The 25500-nt window shown below is 41.5% G+C and overlaps 1 protein-coding gene across 1 annotated transcript; it reads right to left on the minus strand.

The window, feature by feature from the left end:
• Positions 1-12605: 12605 nt before the first annotated feature.
• Positions 12606-14487, minus strand: LOC122020981 (probable purple acid phosphatase 20). The gene is made up of 2 exons (XM_042579046.1): positions 13901-14487; positions 12606-13523 (listed from the first exon to the last, which is right to left on the minus strand). The coding sequence occupies exons 1-2, from the start codon at positions 14328-14330 to the stop codon at positions 12673-12675; spliced, it is 1281 nt and encodes a 426-aa protein (XP_042434980.1). The 5' UTR covers positions 14331-14487; the 3' UTR covers positions 12606-12672.
• Between the last annotated feature and the right edge of the window lie 11013 nt (positions 14488-25500).

Consider the following 25500-nt stretch of genomic DNA (forward strand, 5'->3'; position numbering starts at 1 on the left):
TAGATTAGGTCACTCATTCTACGAACTCATTGAGCTTTTTATTTTAATGTTATGATTTTAATTTTTTTTCTCAACCCACCCAAGAACGCCATTGGCCGGTCCGTTGGACCTACAATTAGCACGGGCTGATTCATTTAGGCTTGCCAAATGATGAATTAATAAAATTTTAATCTAACTTTTTAAAAATTATTTGACGAAACGGTCAAACAAATCCAATCCAAATTGACAGTTTTACTCCTGAGCCTTTGAATCAATATAACTCAAAAACGAACAATATATATGAATGTGATAAATAACAAGAATTTAAAGATGAGAGAAAAAACCTCCTTCAACAGATGATATCCCAAAATTAACCGTCGAGAAATATGATTATCGACTGATGATAATGCTTCGAGATGCCAACATTGTTGGTAACTCACAACACTTTGTTAATGCCACAAGAATTATCACACCTTTATCTAAACGTATTTTATAGTTATCTTAGATCCATGGGTTGGCGAAGTTTATATTTGTATAAATATTTGCTCTAATAGACTGTAGGATTAATTTTTAGTCAATGTAAAATATCTTATTTGATGTCTGAACGATATTAGATCGCTTCGGACGAACGATATATCACTGTTCTTGTTTCCAGTCGTTGAAGATGGACCACTAATGAGATAGCTTGTCTGCTGACTATAAGAAGAACTCAAGAGGAAATTCTAAACTGTGAGCGGGCCTACCATGTCACCAAAAAGTAAAGGAGAAAGAAGACGTCAATAGACGGGCTGGGGCGGGGGTCAGCGTAGCCACTCTGACGCTCAAATTAGTGAGGGCGCTAAGTAGCAGTGATCAAAGGACATCGACGAGGAATAGTGAAGAGCAATGGAAGAGCATTTCTACGTGGGAAGAAGTGACCCCTTATATATAGTATTGTTTCTCTTAGCACAAATAATGAAACATGTTACTAAAATAATGCTAACCATACCGACATCATGTCGTCTTTCCCAAATTATACCAACTAATTTTGTACATAAATAGTAGAAGCATCCATTGTACAGGTTGCATAGATAATATTCTAGTGATTCTCTGAAAGCATGTTACACATTGGTAGAATGGGATGATGGGTTGTTATCTCGTAACAGTGGGGCCTTGATGGATTATAGTGATATTTTTGCAATGGCCCTAACTTTTCATGTTATTCGATCAGACCTTACTTCCAACCAATTCCGATTAGATAAGAAGGACTGAGAACTAGTATGGCTTTTGGTGACTCGATCTATACGACGATTACCATTTACTCAGTAGAAAGTCTGGTCAAACCTAGAGGATTCCATATTTGACTGGACATGGAATCTTTTTAAACTTGAGGGGGGATATCTGGTTCATCAAGCCGGGGGATCGATCACTGATAACCTTTGTTCAAATCAGTACAGGAAACCCTAGGGTGTGACTACCTATGGATGTTTGAGTAGTCTTTGCCCAACCAGGGCTAGCACGAGGTCTAAGTTGACTCCTTTTGAATTTTGACCACCACGCTAGCCAATACTCTTGACTCCAATACCCCTTTTGGGTCACCCTTATTCGTCATATCAATTACCTTTTTTACTTTAATATTCTACCGTTATCTTCAAATCATATTGATGCGGCGATAAGGGAGAGCCCACCTATCACGGGTTAGTTGGCATGGTGTTGATCAAAGTCAAGGAGGTCAACGTTAGGGCTTACGAAAAGAGTCTCGGTCAAAGGTGGCTGTCTGGTTATCCCGGTTGGCAAAGGAGTGGTCGAGCGGATCACCCACCCGGTCAGACGAATGGACATCATGGACCGATCAAACGAATAGACAAACTCGTAGTCGGTTGTTTCCATCGACAGGAAAACGAGTCGCTCAAACTGCCCGTCCGGCGCAAGGAATGACATTATACAAGAAGGGACGAGAAAACAAAAGAAAACACTCAGTCTATCATGAAATATGAAGAAGTCAAGTCAAAGAAGAACACTCCATCTATCATTAATGCACAGAAGTTAAGATAAAGAAGCCTTCCTCTGGCAATTAATAACGATCACAAAGAAAGGTATAAAAGGGTACGCCAGATATGAGGAAAGGCAAGATTTATCTATTTTTGGATTACCCCGATTCTAACTTGAGAGACGGAGGCCAACGCCAGGGACCCCTTCCTTGGTTTGATTTTGTTTTACAGGATTGAGGTCTTCATCTCGTCAGTAGTCACCCCATCCCCACCTTTCCAGCTTCCCTCATTTGGACAGAATCATTTTGGCGTCATCTGTGGGAACATAGCCTACGTCCAAATAAGAAGATGGAAGACGTTGGACGACTCACAACAGTGCTGACGTAAGAGGATCTCGATGCACTAATACAAGCTCGAGTGATAAAGATAATGGAGTAACAGCAACAAGCGTTGGCTGATCGACCAACGCATGAGCATGCTGCTTCTGCAGTAGGTCAGCAGGCCAAAAGAGGAGATCGAGCGGATCAACTTTCTGCTCAGGATCCAAATAGGAGACCGATCGACTCCTATGGGGACCCCCATAATACACCAGTCCCCTTCAACTGAGCGCTATCGTGGGCTCCCCCAGAAGAAAGAGGCCAGCGGATAGACACTGGGGATCTTCCTTGGATGAGGCGCCCGTACGGGACTCACGAAACGAAAAAGCGCCGAGGGAAGATAACTCGCTCGTATGGGTCAATCAATAATTTTTGGAGGGGATCCTAAATGACCCTCTGCTAAAGCATTGCACCCCCGATGATGATCGGGGAGTACAATGGAGCAACCGATCCCGAGTCCATTTGGCCAAGTTTGACAACGTGGCCACCCTTCACCAGTACATGGACGGAGTGAAATGTCGAGTCTTCCTTACCACTCTATCTGGATCAACACAATGATGGTTCAAATGGTTGCCGAACAGCTTGATCCACAGCTTTAAGGACTTCCGAGCAGTATTCCTACATCACTTTGCTAGTAGTCGCCGCCATCAGAAGACGAGTGTAAATCTGTTCTCGCTAAAGCAAGGGCCCCGAGAGACCCTGTGAGCCTATATCCAACGCTTCAATCATGTGACAATGGACATTCTAGTAGTCTCCTCATATGTGTTAGTGAACGCCTTCACCCAAGGGTTCACAGAGGGAGAGTTCTTCCGATCGCTCATTCGGTGGTCGCCAAAGGACTTTGGTCATCTGCAAAAGAAGGCCAACGAATACATTAATATGGAAGAAGCCCATGCGGCAAGGAATAAGGAGACGACCGTCGAGCCCGCAGGAGCATCCGAGCGACATCAACTGAGTTGTCATCCACCACCTAAAGGGTCAACTGGAGCCCCTCCACATTAGGAGACTAGGCCATATGTCGTATAGTAGGCGGCACCCGCTCACCCAAGAGGCAAGAGGTGGGCACCGATGTTTTGTACCTTCCACCAGTCAACGACGCACAACACTAGAGACTGCTACGACCTAGTAGTTAGTAGGTCGGTTCTACGCGGATACCGCTGTCGATCACCACTTCCAGACCAGTGTCATCGAAGTCGATCTGCAAAACAAAGGAAGGAGGAAAGGATGACCGAGCCACGCCACCACCAACTACAAAGGGACCGAATCCCTGACTAAGCCTCTTCCGAACGGACCAGACCGCCCGCAAGGAAAGAAGAGAACTGGAGTAACACCGCTCGGGGGGAGATGGGAATGATCACCGGTGGATCGACTGACGGAGATTCTAACTGAGCAAGGAAGTTGCATGCACAGCAGCTCGAGATCCACGTTGTTGGTTGCAGCAAGGAGAAAGCTGAGGGACTCGAGATTAGCTTTGATCCTAAGGATTTGGAGGGAGTGGAGGTCCCCTATGACGATGCATTAATCATCCGAGCGGTAATTACCAATTATACAGTCCATCGAACTTTTATTAATACAGGGAGCTCAGTAAATATCATATACAGGAAGACATTCGATCAATTGCAAATTGACTGAAGTGAACTGCTGCCAATGAGGACTCCACTCTATGGCTTCACAGGCAATGAAGTGTTGCTGATCGGCCAGATCAAGTTGGCCATCTCACTCGGAGAAAAACCCCTGAAGCAGACAAAGACCAAAATTTTCATAGTGATAGATGCTCCCTTGACCTACAACGTCATTTTAGGTTAACCGACACTCAATGAGTTCCAAGTGGTGGTGTCCACTTATTGTCAGAAGATCAAATTCCCAATGGACGATAAGGTAGGAGAAGTTAAAGGTGACAAGTTAGCCTCTCGGCGATACTACATCGAGATGGTCAAGTCTGAAGTAAGAATCGCTCAGAAAAAATCCACGTTTTTAGGTAAACATCATCATTGAAAAACCCCCCATGATAGTTTACGAAGAAAAAGAAGAAGTTCAGATCTACCCTAACTGTCCAAAAGTTCAAATCCACCCTAACCACCCACCCTGTCAATCTAGAGGGCGAGAAAAAGGCGCAACTAGTAGCCTGTCTCAAATAAAATCGTGATGTGTTTGCTTGGGCGACACATGAGCTTTCCAAAATTTTGCCAAGTGTGGCTCAGTATGAGCTACACGTCCGACCGGATGCTTGGTTAGTAAAACAAAAGAAAAGGGACTTCAGTATGGAACAGAACTTGGCCATCCTAACAGAGATAGAGAAATTGCTGGAGGCTGGCCACATACGGGAGGTATAATTTTCGATCTGGCTTGCTAACATTGTATTGGTCCCCAAGCCGAGCAACAAATGGAGGGTCTGTATAGACTTCCGTGACTTGAATAAAGCGTATCTGAAGGATTTTTATCCGCTGCCCCGGATAGACCAGATGGTGGACTCTACGATAGGCTGCGAGCTGATTTGCATGCTCGACGCATATCAAGGTTATCACCAAGTGCCACTCGCCCGAGAAGATCAAGAAAAAGTCAGCTTTATCACGACCGATGGAACATTCTGCTACAATGTCATGCTGTTCGGACTAAAAACATTGGCACCACCTATCAGAAGCTCATGAACAAGGTGTTTCGATGGCAGATTGACCGCAACATAGAGGTATATGTCGACAACATATTAATAAAATCTCCAAGAGCTATTGATTTTTGCACACATATCAAGGAGACCTGCCAAAGTCTGATGGCTTATAGAATAAAGCTAAATCGAACAAGTGCATGTTTGGTGCCAAGAGCGGCTAATTCCTGGAATACATCATCATCGAGCGGAGGATCAAGGTGAATTCGAGTAAGGTCAAGGCTTTGCAAGATATGCCACCGCCACACAACTTGAAGGAAGCCCAACGGCTGACCGAGCGGATTACCATTCTGTCCAGATTTATATCCAAATCATCCGACAGGAGCCTACCGTTCTTTAAGGTTCTACGTCGGGCGACAAAATTCCAGTGAGATGCGGAGTGCGACCGGACATTCGAAGAGCTCAAAGATTATCTCAACTCCTGCCTATATTAGCTAAGCTGAGCACAGGAGAGCCACTTTGGATCTATCTGTCGTCCACCGAGAATGCGGTCGGTTTGGCATTAGAAGAGTCGCTTTGGATCTATCTGTCGTCCACCAAGAATGTGGTCGGTTCAGTATTAGTTAAGAAGAATGGGCAAGAGCAATAGCCATGTATTTTTTAAGTAATATATTGAAAGATACCAAATTCCGCTACACTGGTCTGGAAAAGTTAGCTTATGCTTTGGTACTAGCCGCTCGGAGACTCCGTCCGTACTTCTTCTCCCATCCAATCGTCGTGATGACCAACGATACCTTGGGAAGAGTCCTCCTCAACCCAGAAGCATCCGACCAGCTAATCAAGTGGACAACTGAACTAAGTGAGTTCGACATCCAATACCAACCCCAAACGACGATAAAAGCTTAGGCCTTGGCTGATTTCGTCATAGAAATCCAAAAAGACGAGCTAGAAGCAACTTAGAGAATATATGTTGATGGCTCTTCCACTCGACAAGGCAGCAAGATTAGCATCCTACTCATTTCCCCAAGGGAAGACCGAATGCAACTTTCTGTTCGGCTGGATTATCGTGCCACCAATAATGGGGTTGAGTATGAAGCCTTGATCGCTGGCTTGCAAGCAGCGCGGCATGTTGGAGTCACAAAGGTCCTCATTCACTCGGACTCCCAATTGGCCGCCCAACAACTGGCAGGGGCGTTCGAGATTAGCAGCCCTGACTCAAGTTATATGTAGAAGCCTTCGAGAAGCTAAAGACAAATTTTCAAGAAGTCACTATACAAAAGATCCCTCTATCGGACAATCAAGCACCAGATGAACTGGCTAAGTTAGCTAGTTCATTATCACCGGTCGTGATCAACCAACTGATTGAACAGGTTTCTTTGGTGGCGCATATTGATCGAATGGAAGGAGTTATCTTTCCAAGCAACTAGAGAACACCTTTAATCGAATTTCTCCAATCAGGTAGTACGCCGGTCGACCAGGAGGTGGTGCGTCTATTAAATAAGAGGGTCGGATGATTCACCTTGGTCGGAGATTAGCTGTACAAAAGAGCCTTCTATGTGTTAGACTAGAGGATGCAGCGTATATCTTGCAAGAAGTGCACCAAGGCTCCTATAGAAGCCATCCAGACAGTCGTTCGTTAGCTCGAAAGATTCTCCTAGCCGGATACTTCTGGCCAAATCTCTAAGAGGATGTCGTTCGGACGACAACCACTTGAGACACACTCTTCTGCATGTGGGCCTCTTGACAGTGGGTCGGTTGCTGATCTTTTGGCCATCGTCTAAATTCATGAATGTGTGTGCATTATAATGCCTCATATTCACTGTTTATTTTCTCCCTACATAAGGTTGTTGACTTCAACCATATGCATTCAATATGAAGTTGACCTCCATAATTTTGATCATGTTCGAAAGAGGTGAAGGCAGTTGGCTGGGAACATGGATCTACTGTTAACCAAATGAAGACTCCGTGCTATCCTGCGCAACATAAGGAGCATTAGTGCCGGGTAAGGGAAGGGATCTCTGGGTTGACACTTCGACGCTCAAGTCAGATCGAGTTATGTGAAGAAAATAGTAGGGAACAACTATAGCAATGTACACGTAGAATAATGTAGCATTGCATACCTTCATCGGTTGATGAAGATCCCTTTTTATAGTGTCAATGTTGTGTCTATGCAATACCAAAGCATTCCTAAAAAACAAGGACATCCCATAAAGTGTTCCTGACACCTTTCCTAAAATGAGCCTGCAAATCCCTCTGATTTGACAAGTTAAAAATTTCGAACACACGATTTGTCTGCAAGTATTCTCTGTCCTTTATGGCACAAACTTCAAAGAAGAGTACAAACCGTAAATCCCTGGGGCTCATGTTAGGCCAACCGACCATCACTCAGAGGGATCGCCAGCTTGGCCTCACCGAGTGTAGGTAGTGAGTCAGTGCACATTCAACCATTCTCTGTCATAAAGGAGCGGCCTATCCGATCAGTCTACATATCCGATCAGAATACAGACTCGACTGGCCCTGATCGACTGAGGCAGTCAGTCGATACATAGCAATGAGGCTTATCTGCTTATCCTGGGTTGGGAGACGAAGACTAGCCAAACGAGAGGCCTGGTCGGCCCCCGTGCCCGGTCGGAGGCTCTAGGCCCGATCGGCCATGTGGCCAATTTGAGCATGCCCTTGCCCCTTTGGTAACTTTGACTACTTCTTGACTTTGATCGTCACGCTAGCCGGTTTTCCATGCTATGAGGGGTCCGCTTTTACCACCGTATCAGATTTCATCTCATCTATCCTCTTCCTCAATCTTGACTACCAAACGAGCAGCAGCCCACCAATAGGTCTGTAGCTTTCGGTCCTCCATTCTACTTGACAATATGATCTTAAGAACAGTCCGTTCAGGTGGGTGCCACCCGGATGGCCAATATTTAAATAAAATAGGGATTTGAACTGGGAGATCTTCCAACGGCTATCTGAAGCAAAATGACAAGAGAAAGAGAGGGTTTTTAACAGGTGCCAAGAGAGATAAGGAGGGAGGGTTACCTTCGGGATCAATAGGGAAAAGTCCGGACACTTGAATTATTAAAAGAAAAGAACTGAATTTTCTATCCGGATCATTCTCAATATGATATCAGACTGCAAAGATACAAACCAGCTTAGATTCTGCAGTTATTGAGGAAGAATTTTCAACTGCACATTATTCTTGTTTATGATCTCCACCTGGAACAGATTGAACCTTAGTAGATGGCCTTCCCTTGAACACACACACAAAAATATATATCATACTTGAAGTTCATTTGAAGAAACTCTCAGATTAATTCTGATTGATGAACTGCTTGCTCACAGTGATGAAGTTGCCCAAGTTCTGGCTTTGAGCTCTTGAGGTCTGAAGTAGTTGTTGGAGTTTATCTGTAGCGGATATGGCCTTCTTGTTGACATCTTGGGCAGATGGAGACTCGCTGGCCGAGAGAGCTTTTGCCACCGGCAAAGCTCCCTCTGCTCATTCTACTGCTGCGACAAGAGTTTGCTTTCTTGCAGGACTCCTGATCTTGCACTTGCTCTTTCTCTTCAGGATTGAACAAGGTGGCTAACTTCCATGTGCCATTGCATAGGACAATGAATGGCCCAATTACGAAAACATCACAAGGGCGCCTTTGTTATCGTTTTCGTCAAAAGAAAATGCTCTTCAAAAAATACTTTTATTCTAGTGTTATTATAGTGAACCATTGCATTAACAGTTGGGTTCCACTAATTTCCATGTGCGATGATTAGGATAAAGACTTAGTCACCTCTTAAATTGCATGGTTCTCTCTTTCAGCAATATCATTTTGTTGCGGTGTTATAGGATAAAAGAACTCGTGTATATTCATTGCTTTTGCAAAAAGTTTTCCGATTAGAAATTCCCAAACTCACCTCTATGATTACTATGGATTTGATCGACTTTGAAACTCTTCTCATATTTTAACTCTCTTGCAAAAACTAATGACGATTTCTATGGCCTTGCTTTTATGTTTAATAAAGCTAGTCAATATGAATTTGCACTAACCATTAACTATGTTATAGGGAACTTGCTCTCATAGTGGTTGCCTTAGGTTGCATAGCTAGCTTACACTTCTTGTGAGTTGAGAGAATAACATTGATGGGTGGTTACATAAGAGAAGGTCAAGAATAAAGCATCAAAGTGGTAGTAAGTGTAGAATTAATTTTTATTTTAATGAAGCGAAGGTTGATTCCACTCACTCCGAGCGTTTTTTATCACCGATCATGTAGTAAGATGAAAGGAAATAAATCATTATATCGAATGACCACTTAGGTGGGAGAGTATTTAATTCTCAGAAGAATAAGTTTTCTGGGAATCGATTCTTGTTTAATAAAATAATTCTACCATTCAAATAGCAACTCGGTAATTTATTAGGATTTTTCAAGGTTTTAGGTTGTAGGAGCATATGGACATTACTTGTTTTGAGTGAGCAAATGAACAGTTTGATTTATTTGGGTGGGCAATTCATGCATGCATCAATTTTTTTTTTATTTTAAAGAAATGAGCATTTCACATGGCCATGTAGACCAAAAGGTTGGTGACTCGAAATATTTTTTCTAAGAAATGAACTGTACTCGCATAGTTTCTCAAGTATCACAATTTAAATCTTATTTACAATGCATTATGGGATATTATTTTCCCGTGGGATAAAAAATGTAGGAAGACTTTTAGATTTATTTGATTGTGGATCTATGAGATTGGGTTATTCATTTTCAGTATTAGTTGGATCGAAGACCTAGATTATATAATTGAATTATCAAAAAAGGAAAAAAAAATGAGGGCAGCTTGCAAAGACTAATTTAAAGAAAGAGGGGATAAATAGTCATAACCCTAAAAAAAACTTCTTGCAAATATTAAGATAATTCAATATCATTTCTTATGTGAGTGACTTTGTTTGATCATGTCAAATATATTATACAACAAAAATGTAATAAAAGTAATGTTAATATATTTCTTTAACGAGATGGAGTAAACATTTTACTCCTAATCCACAGCCTAACACTCTAATTGATCGATCCCAACTACTCCTTTGTAAGAGGTGGAGTAAGAATCCCAATCTTTGGATGCTACAAAGCTGCCGTGCGTGCGTGAGAGGGGGCACGTGGGAGGTGTCTAGGTGGGTCCCTTCCTCTCAAGCGGCGCAGATGTCTGCCGTGCAATGTAACGCTTTCCCTACACAGTGGTTATCCTATCAAATAAAAATAAAAATAAAAATGAAATGTAAAGCCAAAGTAAGAAAATTAGCCCAGGACGTAACGATTATAGTCTTCAAGTCAACTTATAGGCCTTTAAACAATTGGTTATTAAAACAGTCAATGTTTTCGACACCATTTTAACAGCTCAAGAAACCTCTAAGACTTACATAGATGCTACTCCAGCGTACATATTTTCTTTCGTTTCATCTATAGTGAACTAGAAGCTGTTTTAGTTGATTTTCAAGAACTCCTGATCAATGAGCAATTAAAAAAGAAGATATAATAAGCTGTTCTTTCAATCGACTGCTCAAGCTTGTAATCGACTTTAACCTTTAGATCAAAAGTCAGGGGGCGTTTGGTTCTTTTCTAGGAATAGGAATCGGAATGGGAATCATTGTATTGTGGAATGGGAATGGGTATGAGCATGGATATCACTCTTAAAAGTAATGTTTGGTTAGTTGTATATCTTCTATCGGAATAAATCAAAGTTTCCTTTTTTACCCTTAAAGGAAAATAAGAGAAAAAATTAGATGGGAGAGAAAGATGAATGTGAGAGAAAAATATGATGAAAGAGAATGATGAGAGAGAAAGTATTATGAGAGAGAAAGTGTGATAAGAAAGAATGAAGAGAGAGAAAGTGTGATGAGAGAAAATGAAAAAAGAGAGTGTGATTGGAGAGAGCATGATGAGAGAAAATATGATGTGAGAGAAAGTATGATAGGAGAGGATGAAGAGAGAGAAAATATAATGAGAAAAAATGAGAAGAGAGTGTGATGAGAGAAATTGAGGAGAGAGAAAGTATGATGAGAGAGAAAGGGTGTTGAGGAAAAAAGGAGTAAGTGTGATAAGAGAGATTGAGAAGAGAGAAAGTATGATGAGAGAGAAAGTGTGATGAGAGAGAAAGTGTGTTGAGGAAAAAAGGAGGAAGTGTGATAAGAGAGATTGAGAAGAGAGAAAGTATGATGAGAGAGAAAGTGTGATGAGAAAAAAGAGAAAAGAGAGTGTGATGGGAGAGATTGAGGAGAGAGAAAGTGTGATGAGAGAGAAAGTGTGATGAGGAACAAAAGAAGGAAGAGAGTGCGATGAAAGAGATTGAGGAGACAGAAAGTATGATGAGAGAGAAAGTGTAATAAGAAAAAAAGAGGAAAGAGAGTGTGATAGGAGAGATTAAGGAGAGAGAAAGTGTGTGATAAAATGATGAGAGAGAAAATATAATGAGAGAGAATAAGGAGAGATAAGTGATATGAAAGAAAAAATAAATAAATATATTTTGATATTTGATATTAATGGAGAAAATTTTAGTTTTAAGTCAAGGGTATTTTTGGAATAAGGGAATATTTTGATTGATGAAAATTGGGTAATGGCTCATTGAAGGGGAGTTACATGAGAATGAGTCATTACCCAATTTCAAGGATTCATTCCCTTATTTGTATTCCTATTCCTATAATCCAAACATTAACAATGGGAATCAATGATTCTCATTCCCATTCCCCACTCCTATTACCCTAAACCAAACGCCACCTCATATCATTTCTTGTGAATCATTCTGATTACAATTAATATTAAGAAATTAATAAGAAGGGTGGTAAATGCGCCAGCCGAGTTGAGATTCCTGGTATTTATTTGATAAAATAACTGAGTTAAGTTAAGTTAATCTAAAATCAATTAAGTTGTTAAAATTGTTCAAGCTTGGTTTTATTTTTTTTTTTATGTGTTTGAACTTAGTTGATTTAGGAGAGAGGATCCTTAGGTCTATTTTTTTATGGACCAAGAGATGATCTACAATGTAATTGCGATCGAATTACGATTGTGATTCAGTCGTAATTGGTTGCGATTTCTCATTGGGTTTACCTTTCTATTCAAGTTATAGTTTAGATCAGGGCAGGCGGTCGGAGGCCACCGACGGTGGGTGGGTGGACTGGCTATCGGGCATCGAGCGGGGGAGCGACCTTCGGGCAACTTTTGGCCGCCCGTCTCTACTGAAACTATAATTTGGATTAAAAGGTGAACCCAGGAAGAGATCATAACCAATTGTGGCCGAATCGCAACAGCGATTCAACTGCAATTACATTGTGGATCATCCTCTATTCTACAAAAAGTGGACCAGAAGTTCCGGTCTCTTGATTTAGATGTTACTAAACTCTCAATTCATCTAATTTGATTGTTTAAAAATTTTATAATTTTAAATTTATTTGATTAGTTATTATGTTGGGGTTATAAGATTATAAACATGAGAAAGATCATGAGTTTATAAAAAAAATGATATTTTTATTAACTTAAGATCTTTTGGATAAAATCCAAGAGTAAATTTATAAGACTTTAGATTTAAAGTGGATGATATCATATTATTATGAAAATATATAATTTTTTTCGATCCTTTAATATATTTATAAATTATGCTCACAATTTTCAGATAAAATAGAAACACCATTTATCTAATATCAAAAATATATATATATTAAGAAATTCATAGAGACATGGTGCTTTATTCTATATATTATAATTCATTTAATCATCAACAAGCGAGGTTGGCGGCCAGACTAGTAAACCAAACCTCATCCGCCGCCACCGCCTTGTCGTCGTCGTTCCGATGCCAACTCCACCGCGCGTGCGTCGCATTCACCACCGCCAGCCGCCCGTGGCCGAAGCTCGCCTCCCTGAACACCGAGATCGACGGCTGTGGATTCAAGAACTTGGACGCCAGCCCCTCCCTGTTCCCGCCGTCCCCAATCGTGATGTGCACCGGCCCGCAACCGTCGGCGATGTTGTTGTTCACCCGCGTGAACCGCTCGTACGCGTGCACATGTCCAGCGAACACGGCGTCGACGCGGTACCCATACAGAAGCGCCTCCACCGCCACACGCATCGCCTCCCCTTCCCTCCGGTGCGCCGCGTTGGAGTTGTACCACGGCGCGTGGATCACGGCGAACACCCACGGCGTCCGCGCGCGGTCGATCCGCGCCAGGTCGGCGGCTAGCCACCGGTACTGGTCGGAGCCGGTGCCGAAGTCGGTGTACGACCCAAGCATGAGCACGCGGACGGCGCCGCCGGCGACGTCGAAGGAGTAGAAGAGGTTCGACCCGGAGGCAGAGGAAGGGTCTGCGTCGTACGGCATGCGCCACCGAGCGTTGTAGGCGACGAAGGAGGCGGAGTGGACCACGGGGATGCTCTCGATCTCATGATTCCCCTCGGTGACCATCCACGGCCGAGCGCTCGCCAGCGGCTCCACCAGCCGGCCGAAGGAGTCCCAGAGCCGCTGCGCGAAGTCGGCGTAGGAGAGATCGCCGGGGAGGAGGAGCACGTCGTACGCCGCCGCCGCCACGTGCTGAAGCGTCGAGTTGGTCCACGAGGTCTGTCCCAAATCTCCTGCACGGTGAAGTAAAGTCAATCAGAACGATGGCGCAACGCCGGAGTGCAAATCTAACATTTTGACATTATATTTTTTAAAAAATAAATTATCAATCATTAATTTCAATCGTTAAATAAATAAATAAATAAATAATTATCAGTCAAATTTAATTTTAACCAAAATAAAATTATAATTTATCCATCAAATCTAATTTTAATTAAAAAATTATAAATTACTGATGAATAAATTATAAATTACTGATGAATTTAGTTTCGACAAGTAAAATTAAAAATTATTGATTAAATTTAACTTTGTTAAAATAAAATTATAAGTTAAATCTAAGTCCTTATCTTTTTTGCTTAGTGCAAATCAAAATCAAATTGTATATCCTCACCGACGACGACGAATTTCAGGGGAAAAGACGACGGCGGAGTCTTGAAGGAGAACTCCCGGGCGGGGTTGGAACCGCAGCGGTAGTAGTAGACGGTGCTGGGACTCAAAGGGCCGATGACGACGTCGTGTATTTGGCCGGAGCGGTAGAGGAGGTAGGAGTAGGAGGAAGCGGAACCGGCTGCGGAATGGGAGTACTGGCCAGAGGACGTGCCATAATCGACGACCGACGGCCCGTCGTCGTCTGTTATCCACGTCACTCTCATTCTGTCAGAGCCTACCAGCGATATATGCACCTGTTGCGGGGTGAGGCCGTCGGCATCGGCGGCGAGAGGGACAGAGAGAACCTCCCTGGCAGGCGGCCGCTCGTAGGCCAGAGCGGTCGAGGCGGAGAAGAAGAGCAGGAGAAAGAGGGAAAGTTGACAGCAATCCATGAATGAATGAATGAAGTTTCTCTCTCTCTCTCTCTTCTCTATAAAGCTGGTGATCGACTCGATTAATCTTCCGTTGGAAACTTGACGTTTCTGAATTTCCTCAATCGTGTGTGATCGCTTCGTCGCCTGAACCCCAAAATAGAGATCAAGTTCAGGAGGCCGTTGGCAGGAAACATAAACATACACCCGCAATAAACGTTGTTGCAATGGGCGGAGTTTGGATCGCTTGACGTTTCTTCCACGTCGAGTGATGTTGTAGCACGTCCGACAAAATAAGCAGACGAGGATAGCAAAGTGCAGCAAGGAAAAGACAGAAGAAGAATGTCTAATGGTATATCCATAGTTCCATACCGAATCGGTAAGCCCAAAAAGTTACACGATATGTGGGCCTTGTCGAAGGGTGGGTTGGTCAGAAGATCGAGCTTGTGCCTAATTTAGATATAGGCCATTAGGAACCTCAATTTTTATTAGGATATATATATATATATATATATATATATATATATATATATAAAGAGAATAAAAAAATAGGACCTAGTATAATCGCATTCTCTATCTAAACTTTAAATTTCAAAAAAATCTAATTATGATTCCAATAAATAAAGCTGGTTTCGTATTTTTTTATATTTTAAATTTATTTTTAATTATATATTTTATTTTATTTTATAAGATCTAATTTATTACTCTTTAATATCTCTCAATCCTAACCTTCTTTTATTACGATTCTCCTTTGTTAGTGACGCTTTCTTTTTTACAGTAAAAATATAAATTAAAATTTTTTTATCCATACAATGTAAAATAAAAAAGTTAGGGTGTGTTTGGTCTACGTATGTTCCATTTTCATTTTCTGGAAAACGAGTGTTTTCTAGAAAATAAAAAATGACTTTTTGTCATTCTCTATTTTTCCAAAAATACTATCTATTTTTTTAGAAAATGGACATGGAAAATGCAAACCAAACACCATTTTTAAAAAACGTGTATTTTTCAAAAAATGAAAATGAAAAACATGCAAATCAAATGCACCCTTAGTTTTTTTTCGAACTCTCCTTCTTCTCCTTTTCCAACTCCCCCTCTCTGTGCTTCTCTTGCTCGTTGAGATTTAGAAGAGAAACTACACTTAACACTGTCACACTAATCTAGTTGGTGCTACTATGTTTCTTGCTCAATTAAATTCAAATGATGATGTATTTATCCGTATTGTATCTAATCGAAATGAAGAATTTTATTAGTTTTGAGTAATAGAGAGTTAGATACTGTAGTATGGTAGATGGTAGCGCACGTGAGGGGGCAATGAATCGCGTGATTTTAAAAAAATTTGTCTTTTTCTATTTTATAAAATAAGTATGCAGCGGAAAACTAAACATGAAAATAGAACAAGCACACGAAATCGGTCGAGTTACTTGGTTCGGAGCCTTCGGTGACTCCTACTCCAAGACTCATGATCTCTCATACTGTATTAATGGACAATTGACTATAATCCTCTTCCAGAACCGCCGAATGAGAGAATTGAGTATAATAGAAAAACGAGAACAAGTGTAAAAACCTATATTTTCCTTAATGCAGTAATTAAACAATAAAAAACCTTTCATTATCCAACACTTTTGAAGATAATCGGATTGAGCTCGGTGTTTGACGGCTTCTCAGCAGTAGTCGAGTGCAACAACGTCGTAGCACAACAGGAGGACGAATTCAGAGCAGTCAAAAACTCGAAAGTTCGCTTGTAGAAGTTGTAATTGAGTTGTCTTGAATGCTTGGCTAAATAGCTCTTTTATTGGTTATTGAGGGCGCCTCCAAGCTCCTCAAAGGCGCCTCCAACGTAAAGTTGAATCGCATAAACTTTGGTTGCGATAAATGATAACTAGCATTTTTGTGCATTATTTTGGCTCTCATTCGTAGCATTTTTATCTTTTCACATGCTAATTTTGTGTTTATATTATATTTTGTGAGTTGAATATATTTTGAACTTAATTATAAATTTCCTACGAATTATGGAATTTAATTTCACATTTTATGTGATTTTGTAGGAAATTCAAAAGTCATGGATTAGGGTCGAGCCGGATCGAATTTGGTTTGATTTGGAGGTCAAGTGGAGGAGATCAAGCTGAATTAATATAGACCATTCATAGAGATCTTCCTCATCCAAAGAAGTCAAGCTCCAATTCAAAACCCAACCCAATTCTTAAGCCCACTCTTAAAGCTCAATTCCAAAAGCCCAATTTCATACTCTTAATGAATCGGATCTAAGCTCTAATGGATACCTTTTCCTTAACCCAAACCCGACCCGTTAAGAAACCTCTTCCTCATGCGACGACACAGTAGCGAAGCCCTCATCTCTTCTCGCGCGATTTCCTCCCGTGGCGGCTAGGGCACAACACCGACGTCCTTCTTCCTTTCTTCCTTTTCTCTCCGGCCGGCGGCCTTGCTTCTTCCCTTACCTTTACTACCGCCGGCCGGCCATCCTCAGCCCACTCATCTTCTTCTTCTTGATTCCAGTGGCGAGTAATAGCGGGTAAATCGGCAAGGGCAACAAGCTTCGGTGACGACAGCAGTCTTCACCTCACAGGAGAGGCTTTCTCCGGTGTGACCTCCATCTTCCGACTTCCTCCTGAAGTTTCTTCCTACCGGGGTTCAGGCGGAAGAGGCAGAGGAGCGGCAGCGGTTCATTCCAATTCACAACGCCTTCTCACAGCTGATCAACTTTCATCTGAGGGGGTTCTTCGGTGGAAGCTTTGGTCATAATCACCGTTGTTGAAGCAATCAACACCCAGCAGAGTTAGCTGTTGTTCATCAGTTCCGGGGGTTCTGGATCTGGGATAGAGGAGGAAGCTAGGGCACGCGACTTCAATTCCAGCACTACTTCCTTCATTCAGACTAGATTTGCAAGCTTATTCTCCTATTGTTGATATTTTGGTTTGCATGGTTGAAGATGTGATGTAATTGATGTTTCTTTTAGTTGGTTGATGCATGCTTGTACTTAAGTTGTTCTCCCTTGTTTTAGATTTGCACGTACTCATGTTATTTTGATTCATGCTCGTAAGGTGTTTGAGCATATGCTTCTTCTAATAGATAGGTTTAAATTAATGCACTTTATTTTTCTTAATTCTTGTTTATCTTGTTTCTTTCAATTGCTCTAAGTTCTGTTCTTTATTTGGATGCAATTAGGTTAGATTAGATTTCTTTAATGCTCTAGATTTCATTCAATGCTTACTTTAGGTTACTTTAATTTCCTTGCAATTATAGTTTAAGTTAGACTAGATTTTCATACTTGCATTGCTCATTTGTTCCTTAAGTTTAATTTCATACTTGTTTTGTTATTTCATATCGTAGTTTAGAACTCAAACCCAACCCCTCCATTTTCAAGTTAAAAATCCAATGCAATAATCGATCCTAATTTTATCATTTACCATTACATTCTTTGGGAGACGACCCGAGTTATTTCTATACTACTTTAGTGTAGAGGGGTTCGGTAACTTTAATTGTAATTTGATAAACTCCCGTATCACGACACTCGAGCTCATATCAAATTTTGGCGCCGTTGCCGGGGACTTGTAGTGGTGTTTGATAATTTTAGGATTGCTTTCTTATTTTTCTATAAAAATTTTAAAAAAAATTGTCAAATGCTTTAATGTTCATAGATTCATGTGTTTGATATCATATACTCCTGTATCTTCTAATCTTATCTGTTAGTGTTTCAGTGTAAGACCAGGACAATTCTTTCAGTTCAACATGGATCTTTATTCTCAACAATTTGGAAGCTTCAATGAATATCACAATTTCGATACTAGGAAAGTAAGACATATATATACTAATTGTAGCAGTCCTTTTCATCTAGATGTTATATGTCATCTCATTCACAAGACTGCTAGATTTCCTATGAAACCCTAGTATTTCCAACATCAATATCAACAGACATATGATCCAACTCCTAGTACCTATAGTCATGACTAGAGCAATTATTCGACTCAATACTTTCAACCCCAGATTCCAGAGCAGCATGGGTACTTCCAATACCAATGCTATCAACCCCAATAAATTCCTGAGCAATATGGAAATACACAGCAACAGGCTATTGAGCATCCTTAGTGTTACAATTCAGACTGGATGAACCATAAAAATTTCATGTATAGGAATGAGCAGCAATAATGGGATCAATCTTTTCCATCATATCAGAGGCCACAAGGATTTCAGGATGATCCTATGTCCACATGGACACATTCAGTCCAGCAGATCGATCCAGTACCTTGGGGAACATTTCGAGGGTTCACTGAAGAAGTTCATGCCCCTAGTCCATCAGAATTTCAAGATTTGCAGGAGGTTATACAGCAAATGCAGCAACAACAAGAGGCCTATATCCAGTCTCAACAAAGAAATGAAGCATCACTACAGAATTTCCAGATGTATCTGGATTAACTTGCAACATTCATCAGTCAACGACAAGCCCAATTATCTAGTGAGGAGATGGATTCTAGCGATTGTCATAGCCCTGACCTTGATTCTACTACTATACAGGACTCCTTTGATTTTGTGTGTTGTGATGATATAGTTGTAGTTGATCCTAATGTTAGGACCAAAAGTAGCTAGAGGGGGGGGGGGGGGGGTGAATAGCTCGTCGCGTGCCCGGTGTTCGGCGTTGCTTGTTTCTTCAAAGATGTGCAGCGGAAAATACAGAAACAAATCACATAACGCTAACACGGTTGATTTACTTGGTATCCACCTCACAAGAGGTGACTAGTCCAAGGATCCACACCAACACACACACCCTCCACTAATAAAACTCTCCTTTATGGTAACTACCAAAGGCGGAGAAGCCCTACAGGACTCAATACCAGAAGAAGAAAGGGTAGTAAAGAAATACAAGCTTACAAGCTTACAATGAGTGCACAAACCCTAACCCTAGTTTCTTCTTCTTGCTTTGATCCGCCTCTTGACTTGGAAGAGCCTCCAAGAACCTTCAAGAACTGGCGATCTCGAGCTTGAGAAGAGCTGTGGAGGAGCTGGTGAAGATCTGAAAATGATCCGTGAAGTGATGCCGAAGGAAATGAACGCCTGCGGCTTAAATCGACGCTAACGGTCGAATCCCGATCGATTGGAATGCTCCTAATCGATCGGGGAGGCTTTGGATCGATCCACGGATCGATCCAGAGCGCCTCTGTGCTATGGAAAAACGCCTGGATCGATCCAGCGCTTATCGCGCGAAGCAGCAGCGTCCCAATCGATCCACTGATCGATTGGGACCTCTGGATCGATCCACCGATCGATCCAGAGGGGTTCTGTTCGCGGGGACTCACCGGATCGATCGGCCGATCGATCCAGATCTTCTAGATCGATCTACTGATCGATCCAGATCTGCTGGATCGATCCACGGATCGATCCAGATCTGCTGGATTGATCCACGGATCAATCCAAACCTGCTGGATCAATCCACGGATCAATCCAAATCTTGGTTTTTGCCCAAAACCAAGTCCAAAGCCCCCTAAACCAACATCTAGTCAACCATCACTTGTTGGTACATAAGACCTAGCATCCGGTCACCCTTGACCAGCTAGGACTCTCTCACCAAGTGTCTGGTCAATTCCTTTGACCCACTTGGACTTTTCTCTTCTTGCCAAGTATCCGGTCAGTCCCTCTGACCTACTTGGACTTTTCTTTCTCGTGCCAAGTATCCGGTCAATCCCTTTGACCTACTTGGACTCTCACCAGATGTCTGGTCAACCTTGACCCATCTGGATTTCTCTTGCCTGGCTTCACTCACCAGGACTTTCCCAATTGCCTAGCTTCACTCACTGGGTCTTTCACCTGGCTTCACTCACCAGGATTTTCCTCCTGCCTAACTTCACTCACTAGGACTTCCCAATTGCCTAGCTTCACTCACTAGGTCTTTCACCTGGCTTCACTCACCAGGATTTTCCTCCTGCCTAGCTTCCCAGTTAAGTATCCGGTCATCCTTGACCTACTTGACTCTTCTTCAATCAACCTTGTATTGTCAAACATCGAAACCCAAACCAAGACTCAAGCTTGGTCAACCAGGTCAACCTTGACCTGAGGGATGTTGCACCAACAATCTCCCCCTTTTTGATGTTTGACAATACCAACACTATCACTTACAATACCACATGTAAGTTAGGCTAATCCCATAGCCTAAACCTTCTTCATGCCACTAGGTAATGAATACATAAGTTAAGCCCTTCATTCTCCCCCTAAGAAGGCAAACTCCTTCTAGGTGATAAAAGCCTAACTTACACCCTTTCATTCTCCCCCTATTGGCACACATCAAACCATGCCCCATTTTTGGGCACACATCAACAAATTCACTTGTTGAAAACTCTCCCCCTGAAGAGTTGCTCATCGTTGTTCACAACTTCACTCGTTGTGATCAACACGATAATGAAGGTCCCATACCCTTCATTATCCTTAACCCTACATTCTCCCCCAATGTAGGCAAATGCCCATCCTTGAGCATTATCCACTTGAAGCCACTTGAACAATGAGGATATCCACTCCCCATTAAAGTTCAAACGCTCAACCTTGAGCATGTTCTTAACGGAAGGTTAACCACCTTCCAAGGTTCATGAAAAAAATAATTTTCATGTCTTTAAAGAGTCCCTCCCCCTAAAGACATGGCGGTAACTTCTGTCATTGCACCAACAATGACTTGGAATCCTTAAAACTTTAGGAAACCCAATTTTAGAAGTTTTGAGGTTCAAATATTCAAAATTTGAAACAAACCTCAACCTAAACTTCAACTTAGCCTTCCTTAACCAATCCATCCTTGTTTTTCACACGAAAACACCATTTTTATGTATACAAATGTATTTTGAGGGGTTAGGAATGGTTACCTAGACTAAAATAGGTTCAATATGCTGAAAATAAGCTTTTCCAGTCAAAATCAGCATCTTCGATCGATTGGAGTTGGGTTCCAATCGATTGAACCCTGCTGAATCGATCCACCGATCGATTCAGTCTTCTTGGATCGATCGGCTGATCGATCCAGCGAGCTTCTGCTCGCTAGAATTGCCTTCTGAATCGATCCACTGATCGATTCAGACACTCCAATCGATCCATGGATCGATCGGAGCTCTGATAGTTGCTGAATTTCAAATTCAGCCAACTTCAGAAACCCCTAGAAAATTCTACAAAAATCCAAAAATCATGAAATTTCGTGTAGATATTATTTAGGGCATACTTTATCATGGAAAAATAGTTTTCTATGAAAATATATCATATCTTCAAAGATTGACACAAGCTTGAAAACTTGCTAAAACTTTAGCGTTTTCTTCAAGTTTGTGTCTAACTATTCAATGGTGATTACTATCAAAAGATAGCCTTCACCAAGGTTTTCCAAAAGTCTTTTAAAATAATTTTCAAGACCAATATCTCATCACATTCCTTGGGCTTAATGCACATGACTTGTACATTAGCTTTCCCAATGATGGGAAAACACATAACTATGTGTTTTGATGAACCTAAAACTCAAAAGAATGCACTAAATCAACATGTTGAGTTTTGTTCATCATCCTAACATCTCACTTGTATCTATTGTGGACAAAACACATACAAGTCATCTTATAGGTCTTTGTGAGATGTAAAATTTGGTTTTGCCTTATTCTAGGGATCATGCATATCTATCTAGGCATTTTAGAGATATTAGACATCCACCCAGGATGTCACTTGTTAATAAGTGTTGTTAAATGTCATTTGTCCTTAATTACAAGGAATTAAACTTAATGCATGATTATGCTATGACATACATCAAAATGAAATAACTTTCAAAAGAAAGATTCCTATAATTACATGATGTATGTATGACATGACATGATATTTTTGTATTTTCATAATAAGGTATGAGTGCAAAAATAAACATGATGTCATGACATATAATGGGCAAACAATCATGGTAAGATTCAGCATAAATAAAATATACCTAGATTATCTATCTAAGTATCTTTAGGCTTAGCTAATCCTAAAACTTAAACCCTAGATTTGCCCAAAGTGCTTCAAGAAAGTGTCAAAACCTAATTTGACATTTCTAATTCTCTTGATTACTTTATGCCAAGTGAAATTAAGCATATTCCCCAAGTGTTGGCATATTTCATTGTTCCACAAGAGAAACACTTTAATTTAAGGCTTAGATTTGCCTTAAATTATTAAGAAAATACCAAAATCTCAACTTGGTATTTCTTATGTTTTCCTTAATTTTGCCATTTTTTTTAAAAAATAAAATTAATACTTCTCAAATTTTGGCACATTTTACTCTTCCAATGAGTAAATGATAATTCCATTTCATTTTCAAAGGTTAACAAAAACCTTGAAACTGCTCCTTGAGTGTCAATTTCCTCAAAGTTGGGTTAACTACCCTTCTAATCGGAGTTGACACTCTCTAACCTATCTATGGGATAGAGAAGATGCTCCTAGGAACCCAACACATATTGGTGCTCCTTGGATGCTCTAGGTACTCAGTAGGGATAACTTCCCTAGATACCTTCCTAGTGACCTTGTTGGGCTTCTTAGAAGCCTTGGTCACATTTTCTAGGTCAAATCTAGGGATAGCCTCCCTTGTGACCTTGTTAGTGACTTTCTTAGACTTCTTAGAAGTCTTAGTCACTTTGGTTGCAAAGATAGTTCTAGGGATATCTTCCCTTGTATCCTTGACTTGACCTCTAGACCTAGGGTTGGTTCCATAACTATATGGAACCCTATGGTAAGAGATTACATCCTTCTTAGCCTTTGGTTTGTATCCCAAACCCCTATGGCCATTAGATGACCTTTGTGCTCCTAGACCTAGGCTATGCTCATTTTGCCCTTTTAGGATATTTTTCATCCTTTTTAGGGTCTTTTCCATTTTATCAAGTCTTGACCTCAAGACTTGATTTTCTATCACTAAGTCCTTAGTTTTTGGTTTTCCATTAAATTTATGAACATTTTTATTTCTAGGCTTGTAGCTAAGGTCCTTAGTGTGATTGCCTAGATTTTTATCTACCTTCCTAATCCTAGGTGTGGTAGTTTTAGCATGGTAAGCTACATTATTTTCCTTAATTTTACCATGCTCTCTATTCTTATGGTAAATAGCATTAAAATGATATAAGTTAGAACTAGCATGCTTTTTACCATAATGTAAAGGGGTAGACTCAATAAAAGTTACCTTCCTTTTTACCTTAGAGGCTCCCCCTTGACTTGAGCTTCTTCCTTGAGCCTTGACCATCTTCTTCCCCTTAGAGCATTGACTCCGGTAATGCCCCTTTTGATTGCAAGAGAAGCACACAATGTGCTTCTTGCTCTTCTTTGTTCCGGGGATGGTTTCCTTTGGCTTCTCCTTGCCCTTAGGTGTCACTTGACCTTTCTTCTTGGCCAATTTAGGGCACTTGCTTTTGTAGTGCCCATGTTCCCTACATTCAAAACATATAATATGATTCTTATTATTAATTGAACTATTTATACCTTCTTGTGTAGGGGTGGCACTTGCTCCTCCATTTGATATGAATGTAGAGGCTTCCTCTTGATCCGAAATCGATTTCCCTCCAATTGATTTATCTTGACTTGTGGAGGTGGAAGCTTCTTCATCCTCTTCTTCTCTTGACCCGGATGTGGAGGATTCTCCTTCTTCTTGATCCGGTGTCACCAAGAGTTGCTCCCCCTCAATCCTAGAGGTGGAGGCTTCACCTTCTTCTTCATCCTCTTGTACATGAAACAAGGAATTCCTTGCTCTTTTGATTACACTCCCTTGAGAATGAAGCTTCTTGGATTTCCTCTTCTTCGGAAGTTGAGCATCTCTCAACTTCGGAGTCCTCCTCTTGATCTTGCTCCAATGAGTCACCCTCTTTGGATTCTTCTTGGTTAGGTACAGTGGAGGGGATCTCATGAGCCTTTTCTAATTTTCTCCATAGCTCTTTGGCATCTTCAACTTCTCCAATTTTCTCCAAGATGTTGCTCGGCAATAGATTGACCAAAAGCTTGGTCACTTTGTCATTGGCCTCACATCTTTGGATTTGTTCTTGGCTCCATTTACTCCTTTTGAGAACTTTGCCCTTTGAATTCCTTGGAGCCTTAAAACCTTCCATTAGAGCAAACCATTGCTCTATCTCCATCATCAAGAAATTTTTAATTCTTGATCTCCAAGAATCGAAGCTTGTGGATGTGTATGGTGGAGCCACCCTTGTATCAAATCTAAGTCCATCTTGAAATTGCATCTTGAAGTTGAGCTTCTTGAATTCTTTGACTTTGATGAATTTGCTCCAACTTCTTCACCCTCTAGCTTTGCTTGTTATGTTTGCCCCTTCCGGCGGTGATTCCGGTGAAGAGCAACCTTGCTCTGATACCACTTGTTAGGACCAAAAGTAGCTAGAGGGGGGGGGGGTGAATAGCTCGTCGCGTGCCCGGTGTTCGGCGTTGCTTGTTTCTTCAAAGATGTGCAGCGGAAAATACAGAAACAAATCACACAACGCTAACACGGTTGGTTTACTTGGTATCCACCTCACAAGAGGTGACTAGTCCAAGGATCCACACCAACACACACACCCTCCACTAATAAAACTCTCCTTTATGGTAACTACCAAAGGCGGAGAAGCCCTACAAGACTCAATACTAGAAGAAGAAAGGGTAGTAAAGAAATACAAGCTTACAATGAGTGCACAAACCCTAACCCTAGTTTCTTCTTCTTGCTTTGATCCGCCTCTTGATTTGGAAGAGCCTCCAAGAACCTTCAAGAACTGGCGATCTCGAGCTTGAGAAGAGCTGTGGAGGAGCTGGTGAAGATCTGAAAATGATCCGTGAAGTGATGCCGAAGGAAATGAACGCCTGCGGCTTAAATCGACACTAACGGTCGAATCCCGATCGATTGGAATGCTCCCAATCGATCGGGGAGGCTTTGGATCGATCCACGGATCGATCCAGAGCGCCTCTGTGCTATGGAAAAACGCCTGGATCGATCCACGGATCGATCCAGCGCTTATCGCGCGAAGCAGCAGCGTCCCAATCGATCCACTGATCGATTGGGACCTCTGGATCGATCCACCCATCGATCCAGAGGGGTTCTATTCGCGGGGACTCACCGGATCGATCGGCTGATTGATCCAGATCTTCTGGATCGATCCAGATCTGCTGGATCGATCCACGGATCAATCCAAACCTGCTGGATCAATCCACGGATCAATCCAAATCTTGGTTTTTGCCCAAA

This window comes from Zingiber officinale, chromosome 9A (assembly GCF_018446385.1).
Source record: "Zingiber officinale cultivar Zhangliang chromosome 9A, Zo_v1.1, whole genome shotgun sequence".
NCBI classification, from domain to species: domain Eukaryota; kingdom Viridiplantae; phylum Streptophyta; class Magnoliopsida; order Zingiberales; family Zingiberaceae; genus Zingiber; species Zingiber officinale.

What these genes read in the sequence shown, in the direction of transcription:
- LOC122020981 (XM_042579046.1), bottom strand. Translation starts at nt 14,330, where the DNA reads ATGGATTGCTGTCAACTTTCCCTCTTTCTCCTGCTCTTCTTCTCCGCC. An exon ending in CCTGAAATTCGTCGTCGTCG is followed by an intron (nt 13,524 to 13,900) that starts GTGAGGATATAC and finishes TTCACCGTGCAG; the next exon opens with GAGATTTGGGACAGACCTCG.